The sequence below is a fragment of the Apodemus sylvaticus genome, chromosome 22 (genome assembly GCF_947179515.1).
Source record: "Apodemus sylvaticus chromosome 22, mApoSyl1.1, whole genome shotgun sequence".
NCBI classification, from domain to species: domain Eukaryota; kingdom Metazoa; phylum Chordata; class Mammalia; order Rodentia; family Muridae; genus Apodemus; species Apodemus sylvaticus.
The window spans coordinates 23,367,419-23,385,819 of NC_067493.1; the positions used below are offsets into that span (position 1 = coordinate 23,367,419).

Below are 18,401 nucleotides of genomic sequence, written 5' to 3' on the forward strand. Positions count from 1 at the left end.
TAATTCCGGGTTACTGGATAGCAGGTAAGTTAGTGCAGCTGATTACAGCCAGTCAAGAGCAGAGAAAAATGAAAGTGTGAGTGCTTTCTCTACGCTCACACAGCCCAGGATTCAAAGCCAGGGAATGGTTCCACCCACAGTGGACTGTTCCTCTTACATCAGCCCCAAGCGATTCCTTACAGACGTGTCCACTGGCCACCCTGAGCTAAACAAGACTGTAGCGGTAGTTAGTTGGCTAACCCGGTCTGTGCTCCCGACAGGTCGATAGGTTGCAAGCACACACCCGCCCAGGAGCTCTCTGGATTCGCGAATGAAACACACACAGACACACATCAGTTAATCTTCATATGCAGCCACCAGCTTAATGGCTGGACATTCCTAAACCTCCCGCTAGCAAACACTCCCCTCTGGGACTCTTGAGTTAACATCTTTTAAAATCTAGATTCCATTGCTGCTTCTTCAGGCCCAATGGGGGACATGGCCCATGGCCATGTAGTCTGATTCTCATATGTCCTCAGGTTTGGGGTCTGGTCTTTCTTCTTCCCTACCTCGGAGTTCTCTCTTCCTTCCTCGTTTCAGGCTCCTAGCCCATACAAATCTCAAAGTCCCACCTCAGTCTACCTGCCCATACACTGGCCATTGGCCCTTTATTATAAGATCGATCAAATAACAATTGGGAGCCGAGCGATGGTGGTGCACGCCCTTAATCCTAGCACTCTGGGAGGCAGAGGCAGGCAGATTTCTGAGTTCGAGGCCAGCCTGGTCGGTCTATAGAGTGAGTTCCAGGACAGCCAGGGCTATACAGAGAATCCCTGTCTTGAAAAAAACAAAACAAAACAACAACAACAACAACAAAACAATTGGAGAAAAGGACCTTCAACATTTGGACAAACAGATTCCCAATTTTGGAGACCGGATTAATTCAAAGCATTAGAACAAATCCCTAACACAAAACTTGCTTCCTAGATGATGCTGCATTGTATCAAGTTTATTATTAAAGGACTAACCATTACTCTAACTCCAGAGCCTTCTGGCTTTGTTCTTCTGTTCTCACTGCATTTGTTAATGTCCAGGGTCCTGCTCATGACATCAGTGGCCAACACTTACTGAAAATGCTCTATGGACACTTCCACATTAAACCCTCACAATAACCCATTGACGTAAATCCTCTTATCTTAACTTCTGAGTTGGAAGAAACCAGAGGACAGAGAGATCAGGTAATCCACCCGGAGTCACACACCGCGCCCTCTATCGGAAGCCAGGAAACGATCCCTGAGCATGCGCAGCAGTGCTTTTATGGCTCCGCCTCTTTAAAAAAAAGTTTCTCCCTCCCCCGCAACTGTTTACTGCCTCTAGAGTGTCCCGCAAGGCTCCGGCCTTATGAGCCCCACCCATCTTCACGACAGACAGAATGTCGACAGGTCCCGGTTTGTAAAGGTTACCTTACTTGGTAGACCAGGCTGGCCTTACACTCACAGTCGTCCTGCCTCAGACTCCTGAGTGCTGGGATGGTAGGCGTGTTTCGCTATGCCTGGCTCTGTGTAGGCACACTTTACCCTTGCCAATATTTCCATCCTGTGTTTCTTGCCGAAACTACCTTTTTTTCAGCTTCAGCAGAGCTCAAAGGGGGTCAGGACACACTCGGAGTCAAAAGTTTTTGGGTTTTCTTTTTTAAAAACAAATATTTATTTTATGTACATGAGTACACGGTAGCTGTCTTCAGACACACCAGAAGAGAGGTTCAGATCCCATTACAGATGATTGTGAGCCACCTTGTGGTTGCTGGGATTTGAACTCAGGACCTCTAGGAAGAACAGTGTTCTTAACTCCTGAGTCATCTTTCCAGCCCCAGTCAAAAGTTTTATTATTCATTTTTCTCACTGCTGTGGGAAAATACCTGGCAGACCAGATGTAAGGAGAGGCTAACATGTTAGCTTTTGTTTTATATTTGTGAGCACACGTGTGTGTGTGTGTGTGTGTGTGTGATGTAAACTGAAGGTTGGTGTCCAGTGTCTTCTCTAATTACTCTCTGTCTCATGTATTGGAACAGGGTCTGTCAGCCTGCGGGGGCCGGGGTGGGTGGGATTTGGAGTGGGGGAGGGGCCGCCATCTGTGCATTCATGCATTGAGGTCACAGGTGGGTCAGCTCACTTTCCAAAGACCCAGCCCCACGGCATCACCACCCCTGTGGGTGGGTCTTCCTGCCTCTCTTAAACCCGGGGTAATGTTGTCGTGGACACACCCAGAGCTGTGTCTCCCCGGCGATCCAAATGCAGACAAGCTGACAATGCAAACGAACTAGAGTGTTTTCTAAAGGTTCGTATTTTGAGTGCTTGGACCCCAGCTGGGGGCGCTATTTCTACCCCAAGTCCCCCCCTTGTCTTATTTTCTACTTCGGTCAACCACTGCCAAGTGACGTCCACCTTCTGCGAACCAATCCCAACCATCGTGGTGTTCTGCCCAAGTGCGTGGGGCCAAGCAACTACGTACGCAATGAACCCGCTGAGACCTCAAACAAATCCTCCTTAAGTCGTCTTCAGCAGGTCACTGCTACACGTAAGTACTCAAGACATAGAGAACTACACAGTGTAGGGACAGTCCAAAATGAGTCCCAAAATGGAGATTCGAGGTTCCTAAGCACAGTTGCAGTCATCGCAGAAGCAAAGACAAGTACAAATTCCAAAGGGTGAATTGGGCACCCAGTGGCTGATACAAGCACACACAGCGATATGCTGGGGTGCCACCTACTGGTCAGAGTCTCTCTCTCTCTCTCTCTCTCTCTCTCTCTCTCTCTCTCTCTCTCTCTCTCTCTCTCTCTGTGTGTGTGTGTGTGTGTGTGTGTGTGTAGGTCACAGAATAACTTGTGGGAATCGATTTTTCCCTATGATTACGCGGGTTCTGGAGATGAAATTTGGGTCGTCAGGGCAACCAGCACCCTTACCCTCTGAGCCACCTAGCAGGCCCTGTTTGAATATTTCCTTCAGGTACAACTTCGGGTATAGATTTCCATCAGGTATAACTCACCCATCCCCATTCATCCAGCCCATTTTTATTGAGCATCTACTATGAGTTCAGATTCTAAAATAGTTGATACTGATATCATGACAAACTCAAACAAGCCAGGTTTTACCCACAAAGCAAAACACTTCTATTATAGCCCTTCCTCCCCTGGTCTGTTTTTCCATGGAAAAATTTCCCATGATAAATACATGTCTCCTGCATAAACAGCTATGGAATCTTTATGTCTCTGTATATGTGCTTGTGAGCAGAGAGATAAATTCTGGGCCTCGGGGTTGAGCTATGATGCTAGTCTTGACAGTCTTTTTTTTTTTTTTTTAAGAGTTTATTGTTATATCTAAGTATACTGTAGCTGTCTAGCTGGTGTCAGAGCTCATTACAGATGGTTGTGAGCCACCATGTGGTTGCTGGGATTTGAACTCAGGACCTTCGGAAGAGCAGTCAGTGCTCTTTACCGCTGAGCCATCTCTCCAGCCCTCGACCATCTTTTTTTTAAAAAGGGTTTCTCACTGGGATATGGGTGGAATCCGTCAGCCTAGACCTGTCAGCCTTTGATCTTCCAGATTCTGACCTTCCAGCACTGGGTCACTGGCACATGCCACCATTCCTGGCTTGTTTTGTTTTGTTTTTCCCTAAAACAGGGTTTCTCTGTGTAGCCCTGGCTGTCCTGGAACTCACTCTGTACACCAGGCTGGCCTTGAACTCAGAAATCCGCCTGCCTCTGCCTCCTGAGTGCTGGGATTAAAGTCATTTACCATTATGTCTGGCTATGTTTGATTTTTTTTAAGTGTGTCTTCGTATCGTGGGTCTTCGTATCCCAGGGACAAGGGATTCTGGTGTAAAAGTTGGTTAGTCCTGTTACCTGATCTCATGGCAGGTTAAAACAAACAACAACAACAACAAAACCAACTTGACAACAGGTCCAGTTTCAGGTGTTGACAGGAAAGTCTAAGAATTCTCTGCTCCACGCATCAAAGGCAACACAATCCTTTCTAGAAAGCTTGAGTGAAATCCTTATATTTTGGCTTCAGTCTTCTGAAGCCTATTGTCTTCTAAAACAGATACCAGTATTTGTGATTGGAGGTTCTGATGGGCAGAGAGGAAAAAGAAATATACGAGAAGCATTTGTTCTCAAAATCCAGCAAAGCACTGAGACATTTATCTAGAACTTTTATTGTGGAGACAGGGTACTGTCATGTCTAATCTGGGTCCCCCTTGGCCTCTGAATCCTTCTCATCAAGCTCCTGAGTTCTGGGGTCACAGGAGTGTATCTATGTGTCCAGGCTGGCCTCGAACTCATGATTCTCTTCTCCAACTCTTGAACCTCCTTCTCTCACAGGACTGTACTAGTAGGTCTGGTTCTGTATAATTTTTATTTTTTTTATTTATTTATTTATTTATTTATTTATTTATTTATTTATTTTTAGGGTTTCTCTGTGTAGCCCTGGCTGTCCTGGAACTCACTCTGTAGACCAGGCTGGCCTCAAACTCTGCCTGCCTTTCTCCCTCCGGAGTGCTGGGATTAAAGGCGTGCGCCACCATTCCTGGCCAAACTGTCTATAGAGATAGGTGTGTCCAACCTGTGGCCTACACACTGAATGCGGGGTCTTGTGTAACCTAAGGTAGCTTCCAACTTGTGTAACTGAGAATGAGTTTAAACGTCTACTTCTTCTGCCTTCACCTCCCCAGAAGTAGCATTATAGGCATGTGCCACCCTGCTATGTTTCATGAGCTCTGGGGGCTACCAAGTGACCTACATCCCCAGCGGCAAGTTCTGCAATTTCTTTTGACTGTTAGGTTCCCTTGACCAAGAAAAGCAGTTGGCACCTATTAGTCAATATGTGTTTATTGAATATGTATTCATAAATACAAGATGAGTTTTGGCCAGCCCTATAATCCCAGCACTCAGGAAGCCCACTCAAGAGGACTGTGAGTTCAGGGCCAGCCTGGGGTGTAGCATGAGAAGTTGCCTCTCCCACAAAAATAAATGAAAAGGAGTTTGCAGGATACATGGTAAATAAGGATGATTCCATCACAGACGAGGTGGCTACCAAAGACTTTGTTTTGTTTTTTGACAACCTGACTCACACTCCAACCCTTTTCTTTGTGTGATATAAAGAAAGGCACCAGAACACAAGATGAAATGGATGACTGAATTGAAAAGCAAAGCTAGTCAGAACTGAAACTCTCTAGAGAAAACCCACAAAGCCCTGCATTTCATGGGGAAAAGAAAGAAAAGTCAAGATATTTAATTACAGGCTCAGTGCTCACCAGCACGGTGGAGCCTGCTGGAGACCTTGGTGAAGTGTAGCCCGGGTGCCAGGTGGTCTCCGTATGTAACCAGTCTTCCAGGTCTCACCACACCGGCTTACTCTGTGTTCCCAGCATTGCAAAGGCCTTGGATACAATATATTCAGAAAGGTAGGGGTTTATTTTTATTTTTATTTTTTTTTAATTTCTAAAAGGAAAAAGAATTGAGAAGCTGGGGAAAGCAAACAGGAAAAAGGAGCTTTGAGGCTAGTGCTTAGAGATCAGACATTTTTCCTCAAAGGGAACTTGTTTTTCAGAGGCAGGCGTCAAGAATAGTTCTGGGAGGACCTGGGGGCACTCAGACAAAGCCAACACCCCACAGGGACCTTCTCAGCGCTATGTTTAGAAGCAGCTCCTCTAGCCCCAAGCCTGCCCATTATCCAAACATCCTTTTTATCCTCAAGGATAAAACACTAGCCTCTGCTCCCACAGGGAGGACGTTCAAAGCTGTATACGGAGATGGCAGGCGTAAGGTGCATGCCATCAGCAGACTCTGATTCATATGGGTGACAAAGGTGCCACTCACTGTCTAGGGTACCTGCTGGGTTGTCAAGGGACGCTGCTGTGTTCCCTTCCGGGACATAGAAAGGCCCAGGCACAGTCCAGCGGTTCTCCTGCTCCGACCCAAACCAGCCTTCATTTTCTGTCAAAAGTGCTAGAGAAGTCCAGTTGCTGTGTTGGGTGTGGTTGTGTGTGCCTGCCAGCCCAACTAAAGTTAGGCTGAGACAGGAGGTTCAAAGGACCACAGCTAGCCGGGTATAATTTGGTGGGACTTTAATTTTGTTTGTTCATTCGTTTCGTTTTAGAAAAGGTCTAGCCTGGCCAGGAACTCATGTAAACCAGGCTGGCCTCTGACTCAAAGAGACCTCTGTCTCTGCCTCCTTAGTGCCGTCATTAAAGTTATGGGCCACTATGCCTAGCTGAGATCTTAGTTTCGGAAAGAAATTTTTAAAAAGAAAATAGCTTTTCTATCCATGCACATACAAGAAATCCTAATTAAACTTAGCGGATCACAACAAGCAAACACACCCAAGGGAATCAAATAAAGGCCACGAAAACGGGACGAGAATTTGGTGAAATAAAGGGAATCGTACCTCGTACACAGGTAGTAAATTGTCAAGTAATAATAAAAGTGAGAAGAAGGAAGAGAGAGGAGAGGACGAGGGAGGGAGAAAGACGTTTAAGAAGAGAAAGAAAAGAGAAATAAAGCCTACGACGGTACGAAACAAACCACAATTCACCCGCAGAACGAGAGGCTTTCAAACCCGATCATTTCCGGCTTCCCGCTACTATTTCCGTCGGAAGTCGCCTCTTCGCGGGCACTGATGACGCCATGGACGCGCCGGAAGTCTCGGGGAGCGCTCAGCTGGGGTCCGCCGGCCGCGGCTGACAGTTGGCCGGGCTTGGGGTAAGGCAGCTTCCGGAGGCTCTGTGACACCCCAGCTGGGCGGCGGCCGTCGGGACCCCATGTTTGAGCCTCCCAGTTATGTGTGGGACCGCGAGCCCCCTGCATCCCGCTCTCTGTGTCCCCCATCCCAGTCGGCTGTCTGCCTGGTCCTCGTTCCCCGCTCTGGACGCAGATATGGTCGGCTCCTGAGCCTTCCTTACCTCCTCTGAGCCTGATGCATCCTGGATCTGGTTGTAGGATGGGCTCCATTCACCAGTAGCTTCCCTGACCCCTCACAGCTGCAGATTCTGTGACCTCAAGTATGCAAGGGCTTTGGATAATGTATCCCAAAAGAGTCCAGCAAGGGAAAACTATCGGGGACCTACCTCATAAGGGCGACCTCACCCTGAGTCTGGACCCCGGGGTGGGCGCCTCAGAGATAGGCGTAGTGACAGTGACAGTGATAGCTATAGGGTTGGTCTTTTAAGTTTTCTTCCCAGTTCAGCGGTGGTGCAGCGTCCTCTACTTCCAAACACCTTTCACAATGCATCCCGCTACTGACGTCTATTCAACACGGTGTAAGTGTTGCACTTGATTGTCTCCGCAGCCAGTTCCAGCCTCATGCAACCACCATGTCGCCAGTTTTTTGTGTGCCAATTTCACGGCGCTGCCCAAGCGGAGCTGCTATCTGAATTCTCTGTGGATGTGGCAAAGGGGAATGTACGCTAAAGGTGCCGCTGGAAGTGTCCGACCTAGAGAAATATGTAGACGAGAGACCTGGTTCCTTGTGAGGATGACCTTTTTGTTTGTTTGTTTGTTTCCTCTTTTGTTAATAGGTTCTGTTTTGATTCTCTGGGTTGGAATTTTGGCCCAGAATCCTGCCTGAATTCCTTCATTCTGGTTCTCGTGGGTGACATCATGGCCACTGATCTGTTTAATATGCCCAAGTTTGGGTGTGGGACCCTGACTACCTTTAGGAGTTGCTCATTCTGATGAGGTCAGCAGGCTCTTTGGCAGGACGTTATCAGTATCTATGTGGATATTTAAAGAAGTAAAAGGGTTTGTTGCTGGGTGTGGTGGTGGACTTCTGGAATCCCAACACTTGGAAAGCTGAGGCAGAAGAATTCTGAGTTCCAAGTTAGCCTGGGCTGCATAGTCAGACCCTGTCTCAAAAAACAAGGGGTTGATGGGATGGGAGCTTGCTCAGTGGGCAAGGGTACTTAATGGGCAAGCATGAATTCCTGAGTTTGGATCCCCAGTGCCAACATGAGTGCTGTTTAATGCCCGTCAGCCTAGACACAAAACAGTGAGTGCCAGGTCTGAGCTACAGATCCCAAGGCAGTCTTCCTAATGCTGTGACAGTTCTTCATGCTGTGGTGACCCTCAACCATAAGATTACTTTCCTTGCTACTTCACAAGTGTGATTTTGCTTCTATTACGGACAGTAATATAAACATCTATGTTTCTGGATGATTTCAGGTGACTCCTGTGAAAAAGGTCATGTGACCTCCAGAGGGGTTGTGGACCCACAGGATGAGAACCACTGCCTTAAGGGACAATGACACCAAAGGAAAGAGATAGTAAAACATCGACATGGTGGCATGGCAGGATGGATCTGTGATCCTGCAGGGGAGGGGGTAGCAGCAGGCTCTGCTGGACTTGCTGGCCAGCCAGTCTAGCTGTTTGTGAGCTACAGGTTCAGAGAGGAAGCATGTCTCAAAGGATGTGGAAAAGGGCTGGGGTGGTGGTTCCATTATAGAGTGCTTGCCCAGCATACAGGACATGAGGTCCTGGGTTCAATTCTCAATATTGACGGGGTGGGATGGGGTGGGGTGGGAAGGTACCCACTAGACTTGAGGTTGCCTTGACCAGTACTTTGGGATGGAGAGCTAGCTTAGCAAAGTACTTGTCTTGAAGACCAGAGGTGAGATCCCGAGAACGTATGTAGAAGCCTGATGTAGCCGTATGTGTCTATGTAATTCCAGTTTTCCCACTGTGAAATGGGAGAGTCCTCAGAAACACACAGGCCAGCTAGCCTGATGGACACCACAGAGAACAAACAAGAAACCCTGTCTCAAACAGGGTGGAGGGTGAGGACTAACCCCAGACGTTGTCTTCTGACTGTCACATACACATGTAGGGTATATGTCCACGCACACTCAGGCAAACACACACACACACACAGAGAGAGAGAGAGAGAGAGAGAGAGAGAGAGAGAGAGAGAGAGAGAGAGAGAGAGAGAAATCTTCAGAAACTAAAAGTTAGTTTGGGCATCACCTTTAGTCCTAGTCCTTATGATGCAGAGGCAGGTGGATCTCCATTGAGGTCAGCTAGGTTTATGTAGTGAGATCTTATATAATGACAAAATAAGATGTCTCAGTGGGTAAGGGCACCCGCTGCTGTGCCTGAAGAACCTGTGTTTGATCCCCACGACTCATGTGGTGAAAGGGGAGAAACAACTCTTAAAAGTTGTCCTACACACACACACACACACCATTGTGGCACTCACATATGCACAAAGACAAATAAATAAATACAATGTAATTTAAAACAAAGTGAGCATGACTGAGGAAGATACCCTATCTGGTTCAAGCACACATGAACACATGCAGTCCATGCACACCTGTAGACACATGTGCACACACAGACATGTACACACGCTGCTTACAGACAAACCAGTGAAGGGATGTGTTGCCTCAAAGGCAGACCTCTTTGTTCATCTTGAGGATGGCCTAAAGCCCACCCACCAATCCAGGTGTGGATCTCGACCATCCGAGCGAACCCAGGGCCACAATGCATGCTGGGATAAATCCCTCAGCAGCAGCTGCTCACGCTGTCCCTCCCTTCACAGCCTCCAGCATGGACTTCCTGGTTCTCTTCTTAGTCTACTTGGCCTTCTTATTGGTCTGTGTCGTCATGATCTGCATCTTCACAAAAAGCCAGCGTTTGAAAGCCGTGGTCCTGGGAGGCGCACAGGTAGCACTGGTCCTTGGGTACTGCTGAAGTTTGGATACTGTGCTAGGTGCTAGTCCGAGAGGCTCGCAGAGCAGGTGGTGTGAATCTTGTCTTTAATCCCGGCACTTGGGAGGCTGAACTTCGGGGCCAGGTGGGGCAGCCATGAAGAGGTTGACGCGGGAGGGACCTGGGGATGCGGAGGCCGACCTCGAGCAGGGAGTAGAACCCAGGGCAAGGAGAAGTCAGCATCCCGGCAGCCTCGGCCCACTCTTCCTCAAAGACTCTGACGGACACCTGCTTTGCAGTTAAGGTAGTAATGGAGGCATTGTCTATATCTCCTAATTCCTAGGACTTAGGAAGCTGAGGCAGGAGGATCATGAATTTCAGTTTAGCTCAGGTTATATAATGAGACTGTTTCAAACACAGAGTAGAGCTGAGGAGATGGCTGGACAGTCACAGTGTTTGCCATGCAACCAGAAGGACTGGGTGGCAGAGAAGCAATCCAAGAGAAGACAGAACAAGGCCACTCAGACCCCCAGAGTGCACATGAACGCTGGCTGGGGTGGTGGCCGACCTGTGTTTCAGCACTCGGGAGGAATGGCAGGAGACCCGCAGGGCAAACTGACTGAGTGGCAACACAGTGAGAGACCCTGTGCCAGGAGAGCTGCCGGGAAGATAACTGATTCTGACCGCATGCATGTGCTTGTGTGGACACAGGCACCACAAACGGGAGCTTGCTTGCCCTGCTCTTTATTCTCGTAGCTTGCTTCTCTGCCATAGAGAGACTGTGGTGGCCTAACCACCAGTGCATGTGGAGAGAGAGCCTCCTTATGGGGAGTGAGGGGCAGAGGTGAGGCTGACTCTTCTGTGATTTCAGGTGTGCTCCTGTGTGATCCCACAGTGCCTCCAGAGGGCCGCGCGGACACTTCTTCATCAGCTCTTCCACACACGGAATTTGTGGCTCAGGGTTCACACAGGGCCACATCCAGCCTGGGTGATTTGCTGCTGCTACTCTGTAGCTTGTGGGGCACCTTGTGGTTTCCAGCAGCGTAAAGGGAAGGTGCGGGAAGTTTGGAGAGTGCTGGGTCTGGAATCTCCCCTGATAGAGCATCTACCACGTTTGCTCACTGACTGACTGACTGACTGGTGCTTGGCAGTGAGCTGGAGATGCTGAGCATGCCTGGCCTGCTCTCCGTCTCAGCCACTGAAGCCTGTCCCCACAGTAGCATGGCCAGTTTGCTGTGTTGAGGTGCAATCTCATGCCACAACCCAGGCTGGGCTGAGACTGACTACAGCGACTAGACTGGCCACAAACTCATGACAGTGCTGTAGCCCCAGTCTCCCAAGTGCTGGCACCATAGTCACGAGACACTTGACTACTGCCACCATGTCTGCTTTCAAGTAAAGATGCTTAGAAAGTAGAAAGTATTCTTAAACATGTCTGTAAAATATGTGCAAAATATGCTTCCATTTTTCATTTAATTATTATTAAAAAAATGTGTGTGCTTGTGCCTGGGTCTATGTGCAGCACACATGTGTAGGAGCTGGTTGAGGTCAGAGGAAGACATTGGTTCCCCAGGACTGCAGGTACAGATGTCCGTGAACTGCTGTGTGGGTGCTGGGAACTGAGCCTCGTTCACTGCGGGTGCCGTGCTCTAACCGCTGCTCCATCTCCTCAGCCCCAGTCACTGTTCCTGCCTCTCCTCCAACCTCCACTACCACCACCTCCACTGTTAATGACAGTATCTCATGATGTAGCTCTGGCTAGCCTAGAACTTTCTATGTAGAACTCAGAGATCTGCCTGTTGTTGCCTCCCGAGTGCTGGGATTTGTACCACCATGTCTGGCTTTTATCTTGTTTCTGAGACAGAGCCTTGCTATGTAGCCCTGCGTAGTCTGGTTCTTTCTGGGTAGCCTAGGCTGAAGTCAAACTCAGGACAAACCTGGCTCTGTCTTGAAGAACTGGGATGCCAGGCATGTGCTATCACACTGAGCTCCTGTGACTCTCACAGGATGGGTTAGCCTGGGTGGTGTTCCTCAGACTCATGTGATTTCTTCCTGGAAGGGACTGCGCATAAGCCCGTGTGCTTCCTTGCAGCCACCCCGCCTTCATCGTCTTGCACCTGCTCTTGCAAGGGCTCGTCTATGCGGAATACACGTGCGAGGTCTTCGGCTACTGCTGGGAGCTGGAGTTCTCTCTGCCTTGCCTTCTCCTGCCCTATCTGCTGCTGAGTGTGAATCTGGTGTTCTTCACGCTGACCTGTGCCACCAATCCTGGTAAGTCAGGTGCCGGGGCACACCAGCTCAGGCCACGTGGTAACGATGTCAGTTACGGACTGTTCACAGGACATGTTACATTTCCACTGTCTTTGAGTTTTGAATGTTTTCCAATTTTATTTTTGGGATCTATGGGTTATTTTAAACTTTGTAATATATATATCAGTGTGAGATCTTCTAATATAGGTTGTTTATTTTGAGGCCAGGCTGTGCGTCAGGCTGACCGTGATCCTGGGAGCTTCCTACCTCCAAAATGCTGGGATCACGGGCATGTGCTGCCACAATGGCTCCAATGCACTTCTTAGTTTTCACATGTTCAAAATTGCATATGGAGAGCTGTGGTCGCTGTGACACAGCTTCTTTTTTTATTTTATTTTTTATTTTTTAAAAAGATTTATTTATCTTATGTATATGAGTACATGGTAGCTGTCTTCAGACACACCAGAAGAGGCCATCAGATCCCATTACAGACAGTTGTGAGCCACCATGTGCTTGCTGGGAATTGAACTCAGGACTTCTGGAAGAGCAGTTGGTTCTCTTAACCACTGAGCCATCTCTCCAGCCCCTTTATTTTATTTTAAATTATGTGCCACTTTCTCTCTGTATGTGGTATGTTCATGTACATGTGGAGGCCAGAGGGTGTGTGCGTGCATGCATGTGATTTGTTTTCTTTCTTTCTTACTTTGTTTTTTGGTTTGTTTTGTTTTTTTTGAAATTTTAACTATCTTTATTTATTTATTTAGTTAGTTAGTTTTTTTTCGAGACAGGGTTTCTCTGTGTAGCCCTGGCTGTCCTGGAACTCACTCTATAGACCAGGCTGGCCTCGAACTCAGAAATCCGCCTGCCTCTGCCTCCCAAGTGCTGGGATTACAGGCGTGTGCCACCACTGCCCGGCTGAAAGTATGTTTCTTAAACCAGTAATCACAGCAGTTTCAGCTGCATCGTGCGAGTTCTGGTTTTGTGGGCCTGGTCAATCACATTGCTTGGAAATGACGTCCATCCCTTCTCTCAGGCACCATCACTAAAGCAAACGAATCATTACTTCTGCAAGTCTATAAATTCGATGATGTGATGTTTCCAAAGAACTCGAGGTGCTCCACTTGCAGTTTAAGGAAGCCAGCCCGCTCCAAGCACTGCAGTAAGTGTGATTCCCGGGGCGCTAAGCCTCCCCTCCCTGGTACTCACTGGCCTGTTCGCAGGGAATGCTGGCAGGGCAAACACACCAAACTCCATGTTGGCATTCTCCAAGGTTTGTGACAGCTGTACCCAGTACCGGAATCTTCTTCACCCAGCCACACTGCCTAGCAGAACACTGGGCTGGGGTGGGGTCAGAGGGTGAAGAGCTCATGTCTAACAAGGGAAGGCCTGGGCTCCTCCCAGTCAGGGAAAGGAAGCGGACTGACTGAGAGTGTCCACATCCAGTGCTGGACTCCGTCTTGTGTCACCTCCATGTTCTCAGTGAACACAGAGTTCTGTATAAGTCAAAAGTAACTAAATCTGCTAATGTCCAGAAAGTACTTCAGATTTCTCTTGTCCCCAGTTGGTGTTCAGTGGTGTTCAGTAGTTAAACACCGCAGTTCTGTTTAAGATAAATGAGTGTGGGGCTGGAGAGATGGCTCAGCGGGTAAGAGCACCGACTGCTCTTCCAAAGGTCATGAGTTCAAATCCCAGCACCCACATGGTGGCTCACAACCCTCCGTAAAGAGATCTGACACCCTATTCTGGTGTCTGAAGACATCTATAGTGTACTTATATATACTAAATAAATAAATAAATATAAAAAAAGAAATAATAAAAAAAAGCCTATTTTAAAAAAAAAAGATAAATGAGTGTGTGTGCATGTGTGTGTATGTGTAGGTAGTTGTCTGGCATGTGTGTGTATGTTTGTGTATATGTGGGTAGATGTGTGGCATGTGCGTGTGTTTGCATGTGGTGTGTGCATGTGTGTGTGTGCATGTATGTGCATGTGTGTGTATGTGTGGGTAGATGTACATATAGAGGCTAAAGGCTTCAGTCACTCTTCACCTTATATATGGGTGACTGAGTCGGAGCTCAGTGACTCAGCCGATCTAGGTAGCCAGCTTGCTCAGGGAATCTGGTCCTCTGCCTGCTGAGATTACAGGGCATCTGTCCAACCAAGTCTGCCTGGCATCTGTCCACCTAGGATCTGAGCTCCAGGCATGCTTGCATAGCAGGCATTCTCACCTGTGAGCCATTTCCCAGCTGCAAGCCCTGCTGCTCTAGAAGCTTGGTGACAACAGCTACCCTGTCCCCAGCTGTCAGTGCTGTCAGCGAGAACTCCAGTGTCTGTTTTTATCGTGTCACCAAGGACGAGCCCAGCTGAACCTGTCAGTTCTCTGCAGGGGTGTGTGACCGCTGTGTGCACCGTTTCGACCATCACTGTGTGTGGGTGAACAACTGCATCGGGGCCTGGAACACCAGGTACTTCCTCGTCTACCTCCTCACGCTGACGGCGGCTGCAGCCACCATAGCCGTCCTGAGTGCTGCCTTTCTGCTCCACCTAGTGGCAGTGTCCGATCTCTACCAGGAAACTTACCTCGATGACTGGGGGCATTTCCAGGCCGCGGACACTGTCTTTCTTGTTCAGGTAAAAGATAAAAATATTCTTTTTATTATTTCTTTGAGAATGTCATAATGCCTGCAGTTATCTTACCCCTCCAGACTTTGTGTCCTCTCCAGGCTGCCCATATATTCTTATAGGTGGGGGTCATTTACTGGATCACGCTCAGCCTTCCAGGACCCACACCCTTAAAGGAAACCAACTGTCCCTCCCCGGAAGGCACTAACCACCTACAGCTCCTCAGCTACGGGTGGGGGCTTTGCTCCTCTCTGCTCTGTGGAATGTTGCCTGGCTTGATCTGTGCAGATAACTGCGCCTGCTCTGAGTTCAGGGTCCTGATGTGTCTGGAAGACACTGTTTTACCCTGTTCTTCCCGGCCTCTGACTCATAGAGGTTTTCTGCCTGCCCCACCTCCACCCCCCACCCCTGTGATTGTCCCTGGGCGATTGTGTATGTGTGTGTGTGTGGAGGGGAGAGGGGTGGGAGAGGGGGAGGGGAGGGAGAGGGAGATTTAAATATCCTGTCCTGTCTATGGCTGAGCATGCCACAGACACTCCTCTGCACCTTGACCAGTTGCCAGCATTAGCCACTGTCCACTGTGCAAAGAATCTCCCCTGAGAGGTCTGAGACTTGCACTAACCCAGGGTAGAGAGATACAACTTCAGAGAGCAGTTTGATGCTGTGTCTATTTGGCAAAATAATAAGAGGTTCATCCCTGGGGCCGTTGAACCCTTGCGTTCTTGGTCCTTTATCTATTTATTTTTTAAATTCCCGACTTGCTGACCTAGAACTTAATATATAGATCAGGCTGGTCTTGAACTCAAGATCTCTGCCTCGAGAATGTTGAGATTAAAAGTGTGTGCCATTACACCCAGCTAACATGTGGCTTTTAAAGTTAGTATGACTTAACTTGTTTATTGGGATGGGGTCTTGTGTATATCAGGCTGGCTGTGAATTCTGATCCTTTGCTTCCCAAAGCAAAGGGAAGAGTGTGCTGGGATAACTGGTGTCTACACTGTGCCTGGTGTATACGGAGCTGGGGATCAAACCTCAGGGCTTTGTGAGTGGACAAGTCAGTGGCGGTGGGGTATGTAGGGTGGTGGCGATTGTGTCACCACGTCTACATCTAAAACCATTTTATTACCCCCAGAGGAACACACGCCATTCCATTTGTCCAGCCATGGTAACCACTCATGAGCTTCCTGTCTCTCTGAGTTTCCTCACTGGACATTGCGTAGGCTCAGTCCTGCAGTATGTGACCCTCCACACTGGCTTCTCACAGTCCATGCTGTAGTCTGAGTCTGCTCTGTATTCCTTTCTGTGACCAGGTAGTACTTCAGTTCACAAGCACAGTATAGTTTACATGTTGAGAAGTCAGTAGATATTTGGCTATTCCAGTTTTTGGTTATTTTTGAGTAATGTTGCTGTGAGCAGTGCACACACATTTCTTGTCAACACATCTTCACTTCTTTTGGGTGTAGAATCGTGAGATCATGTGGTACCTTTTAACCACGTGAGCAATAACTGGAATGTTTCCTACAAGCAGTGTGTAAGGCTTCCAGTCTCTCCGCGTCTTCACCAACACATTAGATTACCTACCTCTAACGGTTCTTGCTTCATTTGGGGGTAGGGTATCACCATGTAGTCGAGGCTTGCTCAGACACTCAGTCCTCCTGCCTCACGCTGCCCAAGTACCGGGAATACATGAATTACCACCCTGACCAGCTGGTATAGGATTTTTGGTATAAGAAAGCTGAGATGTCCTTTGCCCACTGACTCCTCTCTACGATTTGAGTTACACAGTTGCTGTCATCAAGGGTTTTGATGAGTTTTTTTCCTCCTCTGACTTACAAAAGCATTTAATTCTATTCCTTCCTTCCTTCCTTCCTTCCTTCCTTCCTTCTTTCTTTCTTTCTTTCTTTCTTTCTTTCTTTCTTCCTTCTTTCCTTCCTTCCTTCCTTCCTTCCTTCCTTCTTCTTCTTCTTTTTTTTTTTTCGAGACAGGATTTATCTGTGTAGCCCTGGCTGTCCTGGAACTCACTCTGTAGACCAGGCTGGCCTCAAACTCAGACATCTGCCTGCCTCTGCCTCCCAAGTGCTGGCATTAAAGGCGTGTGCCACCACCGCCCATCTGAAGCATTGAATTCTAATGTTTACTCCTCATATAAAAATAACATGGTATTCAAATAACTAAGAAGCAGCATTTGGCTCAGGGCTCTGCACGGGTGAGTGGGTGAGGCCCTGCCGTATAAATGAGGGCCTCAGTTTGGATCCCAGAGCCGTGTAAAGCACAGCGTGGTGGCACACATCTGTAGTGGAGAGGCTCACAGGCCAGGCTAGCCCGGCATTGCAGCAACAAGCTAGCTTCAAGCAAGGTAGAAAGCAAGGACAGACACCCGAGCTCCCCCCGCACCCCCCACTCTGATGCAGACATGCACATCATAACATGAGCACCCCAGAGAACTCTGAGATTTAAAAAAGAGGTGTTTAAATGAAAACACACACTGCGAGACCTCTGCCCTGTCCATCCTGTCCCAGTTCCCAGAGGCCCGAGGCCGCCTGGTGTTTCACCCTCAACATCCTTGTGCCATAGTCACACAACATAACAGGGAGAGCCCTGAGCCTCTCTGTTCTCACTGCGCACCAGTCCACAGTCTGAGTTGACTTTTAATTGCTCCTTGGTGTGCCTCAGTGTGACTGACCCAGAGTCTCATTCTTCCTCGTGCATGGCCATCTAATTTGTTATTAGTTTGTTTCCATGTCTGAGACAAGGAAGTCACTCTGTAACTTGGGCTAGCCTGACACCTGCCAAACCCATTTCAGCCATGGGAGTGTTATGTTCACCAGCCTGCACCACTGTTGATGAGCAGTGACTGCTGTCACTGCCCTTGGCCTGGGGTTCCTGTGCTCAGCGGCTTTGAAGAGACAGTGGTTTGCCTTGCAGGATTTTAGTTTGATGCATGCGCAGTCTCACATATTCACCTTGCAAACAGCAGACTGGTGATGTGCTGAGTCTCTAGTCATCTTTCTGCCTGTGTGAAAGTTATGCTGCAGGAAGCTCTCTCACACTAGGATCATCCCTGGGCTGCCTATCCGTGTTGACTGTGACTCAAATCTATGTTCAAAGGGTCAGATTTGGGGCAACTGATGTGGGTTTTTGTGTGTGTGTGTGATAGTGTGTGTGCTTGTACTTGTGCAAGGCATGCATGTGACAGACAGAGGCACAGAAAGAGACAGAGAATTTTGAATGCAGGGCCACATAAATGCTAGGGCATTGCCACACCTCTAAGCTGTGTATACTGCCTGGTATACTGCCTGGTGGGTCAGATTTGATGGGGGGGGGTCCACTGAGAGGTGGGTCTGTCCCTAGGGTGAGGACCAGTGTTCATGGGCACCATAGTCCATTTGCTAATGCTCTGTTTTCTGCCCTAGCACCTGTTCCTGGCTTTTCCACGGATTGTCTTCCTGCTGGGATTTGTCATTGTTCTGAGCCTGCTCCTGGCTGGCTACTTGTGCTTTGCTCTGTACCTGGCTGCCACCAACCAGACCACAAATGAGTGGTATAAAGGCGACTGGACCTGGTGCCGGCACTGGCCTCTGACGGCCGGGGCTCCCCCAGCCGAGCCCCAGACCCACCAGAACATTCACTCCCACGGCTTTTGGGGCAACCTTCGAGAGATCTTTCTACCTGCCGTCCCCAGTTACAAGGAAAAGAAGACATAGAACGGGAAGTGTCCTGCTTTTGAATACAGCACACGTCTGTTTGTCCACGCGTCTTTTTCTCTTTGCAGCCTTTGTTTGTGTTGGTGTCTGCTGTGCGGGTGTGAGTGGGCTTTAATGGGGAAGCAGAGGCAGCGACTTGCTGAGTTCCAGC

At 48.5% G+C, this 18,401-nt stretch overlaps 1 protein-coding gene across 1 annotated transcript; it reads left to right on the forward strand.

Moving 5' to 3' along the window:
• Positions 1-6,663: 6,663 nt before the first annotated feature.
• Positions 6,664-18,297, forward strand: Zdhhc4 (zinc finger DHHC-type palmitoyltransferase 4). Its single transcript, XM_052167511.1, has 8 exons — positions 6,664-6,736; positions 7,323-7,446; positions 9,567-9,691; positions 10,548-10,627; positions 11,769-11,947; positions 12,960-13,085; positions 14,311-14,555; positions 17,960-18,297. Exons 2-8 carry the CDS (start codon positions 7,419-7,421, stop codon positions 18,248-18,250), a joined length of 1,074 nt encoding a protein of 357 aa, XP_052023471.1. The 5' UTR covers positions 6,664-6,736; positions 7,323-7,418; the 3' UTR covers positions 18,251-18,297.
• The last annotated feature ends 104 nt before the right edge of the window (positions 18,298-18,401 follow it).

What these genes read in the sequence shown, in the direction of transcription:
- Zdhhc4 (XM_052167511.1), top strand. Translation starts at nt 7,419, where the DNA reads ATGTGGCAAAGGGGAATGTACGCTAAAG. An exon ending in GACCTGTGCCACCAATCCTG is followed by an intron (nt 11,948 to 12,959) that starts GTAAGTCAGGTG and finishes CCCTTCTCTCAG; the next exon opens with GCACCATCACTAAAGCAAAC. An exon ending in AGCCCGCTCCAAGCACTGCA is followed by an intron (nt 13,086 to 14,310) that starts GTAAGTGTGATT and finishes AGTTCTCTGCAG; the next exon opens with GGGTGTGTGACCGCTGTGTG.